The sequence below is a fragment of the Protopterus annectens genome, chromosome 10.part0 (genome assembly GCF_019279795.1).
Source record: "Protopterus annectens isolate FY-2018-M chromosome 10.part0, PAN1.0, whole genome shotgun sequence".
NCBI classification, from domain to species: domain Eukaryota; kingdom Metazoa; phylum Chordata; order Ceratodontiformes; family Protopteridae; genus Protopterus; species Protopterus annectens.
Genome location: NC_056744.1, coordinates 1,772,785,196 through 1,772,793,216, shown reverse-complemented (window position 1 = coordinate 1,772,793,216; position 8,021 = coordinate 1,772,785,196). Strand labels below are relative to the sequence as shown.

The window sequence follows — 8,021 nt, the reverse complement described above, 5'->3', positions numbered from 1 at the left end:
TTTAAAAAGTGAAAGAAGACATAACAATATTCCACTTCAAAAGGTTCAGGTAAGAGCCAGAGGTGGGGGAAATAAATAAAAGAAACATGACAACCAATGAATAAGTTGAAAGCTAAATCATACATTAGATTAAGAATGACAGGATTTTTGCCCTACCCACAATTTTATATCAAATTATATTAACATAATTTTGGAATCCTTTAAAAATTTCATTCATAGATTCCAATCCTATGAAAACTGGTTATTCCTTATTTTCCCCATAGCATATACACAGGGGGTTATTTTCTCCACAAATTTTCATAACATGCTTATACTTGAGCAAAAACATCTGATTTATTGGCATAAATTGGTAAAAACAATTAATTACAGTCCATTAATATTTTATTGGAAGAGAATAACCTTTATTCATCATCATGACTTGACTTACAAGAAGCTAGAAATTATATCAAAAATAAACTTGATTTACTACCTTCTTCAGTTAAAATGGAATTCCCAAACTCGTTCAGTACCTGATTGTTTTTGTCAACAGAGCAAATTAATAAAAATTAGTTTGTCATATATATATATATATATATATGTATATATATATATATATATATATATATATATATATATATATATATATATATATATATATATATAAAATTAGTTTGTCATATATATATATATATATATATATATATATATATATATATATAAAAAACAAATCAGATTTAGTTATATTTCCCTGATAATTACTGAAAATATTTCCCTGACATTAATAATTGTAACCCTTCAGATACAGATAAATTGAATTTTCTTCAGTCAGCAGGTAAATCTTCTACATAACTTAAATGGAGAATGTTTACTTGGAGAATTTTAAATAGATCATTCATCACTCCATATAACATAAATGAGATGTTTAAAGAAGATATACTTTGTTGGAGATGTATGACGGTACAAAATGCTGATTGGGCACATATTTTCTATGATTGTTCTCATATGAAAACATTTTCGGAAGATATCAATAATTTCTTACAAATAATATTTACTGATAACTTCCTGCTTACTAAGTCTTTAATTTTATTTAATTGTCCAATCCCATCCTGTGTTAAATCAAATAAATATTCGATTACTTGGTCTGTTCTGTCCATTGCCAGGAAAGAAATTACCAGAAACTGGAAATCGTCACAAATTCCTTCTTTTCAAAACTTTAAAGACCTTCTTTTGGAAGTATTCAAATTAGAATCAATGACAATCAAGTCTAGATCTCCTAGGAATATAACAATATACAACCAATGGTTGAACATAATTGATTTATTAGAAAATCAATAATTTAAAGGTATTAAACAGCTCTTATACATTTGCTCTGACTTGTTTTATTTGTATATAGTACAGTGAACATCTTTGTACATAGTTCATTGTCTTTTTTTATCTTTTATATTAGTATTTTGGTTTTTATTTAAGCCATTATAAAATATAAAAGATAAAGATAGCATCAGAGCACTCCACAGTGAGCGGAACATGTACAGAATCCAGCTGCAATGTTAAATTAATGTTAAGTAATTATATTACTAATAGGTCTGAAGAAGCCCGTGGGGATGAAAGCACTAACCTGGATTATTAATAAACCTTGGTTTACACATTACGTGTTTTGACTTTGATTTAACATTGCAGCTGGATTATGTATATGTTCCGGTCGCTGTGGAGTGCTCTGGTGCTATTTTTATCTTTTACATTTATTGTGCTTAGCTTTCAGAGCATTTGCCCTCATTTCGCTTGTTTTGTTGTTTTCATTATAAAATATGTTCAGTTCTATATTAATAATTGTATGTTTCAGAAATGGCTTTAATAAAATTTATTTAAAAAAGAATGGCAGGACTTTATGAGGTGAAGATGAGAGAAAAACATCATAATTAGTCTAATGCTTCTTTCTACAGGATGTATACGGGAAGCAGTTAAAATAAATATGGACAAAAGAAGGAGGCAAACTACTGGTTTAAATAAGATCTGCTAAAGTTAGTAAGAGAAGAGGAACCAACACTAGTTTGCTTGCGTGGGCTACACAAGTGACACCTATGTAATAGGTTGTCAGAATGATGACTGATGGGCTGAAGGGTCAGACACATTCAGTTAATTAGGTCATTTACTTAACTGACAGGTAGAAGGTGGTGCTGTGATAGTGTTGTCGTGTCACAGTAAGATGTTGTTCTGTTCGATTCTCAGCTAGAGCATCTTCTGTGTGAAGATATGTGTGAATGGGCATACCTTCGTTGAAGGTTGTGAGTCAGGGCCGGCAACTTGGCATGTAAAAAAATCTACTGCCAGTCATTAGCGGACCGGAGTTCCGCTGTGGTGACCCCTAACCGGGAAAAGCCAAAAGACACAGCAACTTAACTGACAGGTAGAGAAAACCAGTCAATGAAAAGTAAATCAATGTATTGAAAATTGAAGGAGGGGATATGGGCTTATAGATAAAATAATGAAATTGAAGACTTGGAAAATGTCAAATGAACATTAAGCATATAGGGAGGCTGTAAGACGAGAAACAAGCTTAAGCAACTCAAAAGTATTACCATAGTTATGACAGATATTAAGACATGGGGAGCGTTCCTAGGAGGAGTAAGTTTGACTCTAAACAGGAAGCACAAGTTGTGTATTAGTACATAGTTCAAGATAAAGGGTGGGGGGAGGAGAAATGGAAAAATGGAAAAGAGATAGATATCAACACAGATGCTATGGAGAAAGGGGAAAAAAAAGATGAATGGGAAACTCTAAAATATAGGTACGGATCAAGAATTAGGACAGAAGGGTAACAAGATGGGTAAAGTGGAAATGGAATGAAGGAAACTATGAGTGATACAAAATCGAGGTTAATATTGTGGAACATAAATGGTCTGAGAAACACAATTAAAAGAGTTAGGATTTTGGGTTATGTTAAAGCAGAATGGCCACAATTTACAGCCTCACAAGAAACTCAGCTAAAGCTGGAGGAACACAAATATCTGAACAGAGATGGGTTTCAGGTTATGGCAGGCTCTGACTGGAAAGAGAAGAGAAGGGACAAAGGGGATTAGTTATACTCATGTAAAAATACTCCCTTTAGGATGGAGGGTGTAATAGAAGACAAGAAAGGGATGCATGCAGGGATAAAAAGTTGATGAAGGGAAATGCAATTAACAATAGTGTTATTGTAGCTGCCCCCAAAAACAAGTATTAAGGTAATGAGGGGAACATTAGGTAAAGTAGTGACATTCCAGGAGGGGCTGTGCTTAGTGGTAAGTGACCAGAATGGAGTAAGAGAGTGGACAGTGGATGACAAATAGAAGAATTAAAGGAAGGTATGTTCTTGACAAAAGGTTTTGGACAAAAGGTTCTCTAGTCGGAAGGTACTTAAATGCAGGAACAAAAGTATAGAACATATCTTTATCAGCATATGGACATAAAGGACATTTAAGTTAATCAAACACTTTGCATCACATGACAGTATAAAGGTAATGAGCGATGACATCATGGGGGTAAGGGTAGTTTATAATTAGACTGTACAAGAAGCATGTCATTAACTGGGACTGGGCATGGGGACCTGTGAAAACTCTCATACTGGCCAGCTGTGAGGAAGTATTTCAAACTGTAATGGAAATTAAAGCATCTGATGGGGGCACATAGGGACTGCATGCATTTAATGGTAGAAGAATATGGTTCACAGGCAATGGACAAGACTAGAGAGGTAAGAGGTATAGTTTGATAAGTAAGCTACTTAAGATTAACTGATTCCTGTGGGGGGAGCAAATATACACAAGGAGATGCAGAGATGATGACCATCAAATGGAAAGTTAAAGACAAGGGTAACTTCTGAGTGGTACAACTCAAGACCGGAGGGCCACAAGCATTTGAATTTGTGGCCACTGGAATGAAATAGGAATCACATGACAAATGAGATAAGAAATAAAGTAAAACATCAAAAATTTTCTCTGAAAAGCTTTAAAAAGTGAAAGAAGACATAACAATATTCCATCCACTTCAAAAGGTTCAGGTAAGAGCCAGAGGTGGGGGAAATAAATAAAAGAAACATGACAACCAATGAATAAGTTGAAAGCTAAATCATACATTAGATTAAGAATGACAGGATTTTTGCCCTACCCACAATTTTATATCAAATTATATTAACATAATTTTGGAATCCTTTAAAAATTTCATTCATAGATTCCAATCCTATGAAAACTGGTTATTCCTTATTTTCCCCATAGCATATACACAGGGGGTTATTTTCTCCACAAATTTTCATAACATGCTTATACTTGAGCAAAAACATCTGATTTATTGGCATAAATTGGTAAAAAACAATTAATTACAGTCCATTAATATTTTATTGGAAGAGAATAACCTTTATTCATCATCATGACTTGACTTACAAGAAGCTAGAAATTATATCAAAAATAAACTTGATTTACTACCTTCTTCAGTTAAAAATGGAATTCCCAAACTCGTTCAGTACCTGATTGTTTTTTGTCAACAGAGCAACTTAATTAAAATTAGTTTGTCATATATATATATATATATATATATATGTATATATATATATATATATATATATATATATATATATATATAAAATTAGTTTGTCATATATATATATATATATATATATATATATATATATATAAAAAACAAATCAGATTTAGTTATATTTCCCTGATAATTACTGAAAATATTTCCCTGACATTAATAATTGTAACCCTTCAGATACAGATAAATTGAATTTTCTTCAGTCAGCAAGTAAATCTTCTACATAACTTAAATGGAGAATGTTTACTTGGAGAATTTTAAATAGATCATTCATCACTCCATATAACATAAATGAGATGTTTAAAGAAGATATACTTTGTTGGAGATGTATGACGGTACAAAATGCTGATTGGGCACATATTTTCTATGATTGTTCTCATATGAAAACATTTTCGGAAGATATCAATAATTTCTTACAAATAATATTTACTGATAACTTCCTGCTTACTAAGTCTTTAATTTTATTTAATTGTCCAATCCCATCCTGTGTTAAATCAAATAAATATTCGATTACTTGGTCTGTTCTGTCCATTGCCAGGAAAGAAATTACCAGAAACTGGAAATCGTCACAAATTCCTTCTTTTCAAAACTTTAAAGACCTTCTTTTGGAAGTATTCAAATTAGAATCAATGACAATCAAGTCTAGATCTCCTAGGAATATAACAATATACAACCAATGGTTGAACATAATTGATTTATTAGAAAATCAATAATTTAAAGGTATTAAACAGCTCTTATACATTTGCTCTGACTTGTTTTATTTGTATATAGTACAGTGAACATCTTTGTACATAGTTCATTGTCTAATTTTATCTTTTATATTAGTATTTTGGTTTTTATTTAAGCCATTATAAAATATAAAAGATAAAGATAGCATCAGAGCACTCCACAGTGAGCGGAACATGTACAGAATCCAGCTGCAATGTTAAATTAATGTTAAGTAATTATATTACTAATAGGTCTGAAGAAGCCCGTGGGGATGAAAGCACTAACCTGGATTATTAATAAACCTTGGTTTACACATTACGTGTTTTGACTTTGATTTAACGTTGCAGCTGGATTCTGTATATGTTCTGGTCGCTGTGGGGTGCTCTGGTGCTATTTTTATCTTTTACATTTATTGTGCTTAGCTTTCAGAGCATTTGCCCTCATTTCGCTTGTTTTGTTGTTTTCATTATAAAATATGTTCAGTTCTATATTAATAATTGTATGTTTCAGAAATGGCTTTAATAAAATTTATTTAAAAAAAAGAATGACAGGATTTTATGAGGTGAAGATAAGAGAAAAACACCACAATTAGTCTAATGCTTCTATGGGATGTATACAAGAGGCAGTTAAAAATAAATATGGGCAAATGAAATACGGCACACTATTGGTTTAAATAAGATTTGCTAAAGTAAATAAGAGAAGAGGAACTGAGCACTAGTTTGCTTGCATGGGCTACACAAGCGACACCTATATAATAGGTTGACAGAATGATGATTGAAGGTCTGAATGGTCAGATGCTCTCAGTTTAATTGGGTAATTTACTTAACTGACAGGTAGAAGGTGGTGCTGTGATAGTGTTGTCGTGTCACAGTAAGATGTTGTTCTGTTCGATTCTCAGCTAGAGCATCTTCTGTGTGAAGATATGTGTGAATGGGCATACCTTCGTTGAAGGTTGTGAGTCAGGGCCGGCAACTTGGCATGTAAAAAAATCTACTGCCAGTCATTAGCGGACCGGAGTTCCGCTGTGGTGACCCCTAACCGGAAAAGCCAAAAGACACAGCAACTTAACTGACAGGCAGAGAAAACCAGTCACTGAAAAGTAATGCAACTGACTGAATAATGAAGGAGGGAGTATGGGCTTATAGATAAAATAATGAAAGTGAAGGCTAGGAAAAGGTCAAATGAACATTAAGCATATAGAAAGGCTGTAGGACAAGAAACAAGCTTAAGCAACTCAAAAGTATTACCATAGTTATGACAGATATTAAGACATGGGGAGCGTTCCTAGGAGGAGTAAGTTTGACTCTAAACAGGAAGCACAAGTTGTGTATTAGTACATAGTTCAAGATAAAGGGTGGGGGGAGGAGAAATGGAAAAATGGAAAAGAGATAGATATCAACACAGATGCTATGGAGAAAGGGGAAAAAAAAAGATGAATGGGAAACTCTAAAATATAGGTACGGATCAAGAATTAGGACAGAAGGGTAACAAGATGGGTAAAGTGGAAATGGAATGAAGGAAACTATGAGTGATACAAAATCGAGGTTAATATTGTGGAACATAAATGGTCTGAGAAACACAATTAAAAGAGTTAGGATTTTGGGTTATGTTAAAGCAGAATGGCCACAATTTACAGCCTCACAAGAAACTCAGCTAAAGCTGGAGGAACACAAATATCTGAACAGAGATGGGTTTCAGGTTATGGCAGGCTCTGACTGGAAAGAGAAGAGAAGGGACAAAGGGGATTAGTTATACTCATGTAAAAATACTCCCTTTAGGATGGAGGGTGTAATAGAAGACAAGAAAGGGATGCATGCAGGGATAAAAAGTTGATGAAGGGAAATGCAATTAACAATAGTGTTATTGTAGCTGCCCCCAAAAACAAGTATTAAGGTAATGAGGGGAACATTAAGTAAAGTAGTGACATTCCAGGAGGGGCTGTGCTTAGTGGTAAGTGACCAGAATGGAGTAAGAGAGTGGACAGTGGATGACAAATAGAAGAATTAAAGGAAGGTATGTTCTTGAGATCATATATGAACATGGTGAGATGGCTTGACATTTGGAAGAGAGGGTGTAGCGGAAATTTCATGGCAGGGTACAAAAAGCAAAAGGTGGACAGAGGAATATATTGGATAAAAGAGGAGACAAAGAGCAAACACAGAAGACAGCAAATAAAGAGGAAGTTCAGTTAGATGAAATACTGCAGAGTTTTCCAAGTTATTATTAGGATATTTATGCAGAGGAATAGAAGAGGCAAAAAGGTCCTCAGGGGGCATCAAAGTAAGGAAGATCAGCAATTTCCTGAGATAACAGTAAAGGATAAGAGGAAGCTGGTAGCTCGGATTCAGCAGGAGGAAAAGGAGAACATATGGAAGAAGCTGACAAAGGGGAAACACCAGGAAGAGATGGATTTCCAATAGAATTCTGGGAGATTAATAAAGAGAAGATGTTCATATAGACTAAATTATTTGCTATTATTTTGACAGGGAGAGAGGCATCTTCAAAAAAAGGGAAAGTTACTGTAATATATAAATAAGAGAAGCATCCACTATCACGTTTTTCCTACAGACTCATTTCAGTCTTGAACCATGATTATAAATGCTTTATGTCAATCATGGCAGACAGGTTAGTGAGCATTCACCCACAGATCATACATAATAATCAAATGGGGTATGTGGCAGGATGGATGACAACAGACAATATTTTAAAGACTTTACTATTAATGCAAGACCTCTAAGGCACCGAAAAGAAAATGAAAGTTATGTACT

The 8,021-nt window shown here is 33.6% G+C and overlaps 1 protein-coding gene across 1 annotated transcript in view; it reads right to left on the bottom strand.

Moving 5' to 3' along the window:
• Nucleotides 1-1,184: 1,184 nt before the first annotated feature.
• The window catches only part of LOC122814488 (FK506-binding protein 5-like), a 175,903-nt gene continuing 169,066 nt past the window's right edge, over nucleotides 1,185-8,021 (bottom strand). The window contains exon 5 of the mRNA XM_044087064.1: nucleotides 1,185-1,252. Within this exon, the coding sequence (XP_043942999.1) occupies nucleotides 1,185-1,252 (68 nt within the window). The remainder of the gene's footprint in view (nucleotides 1,253-8,021) is intronic.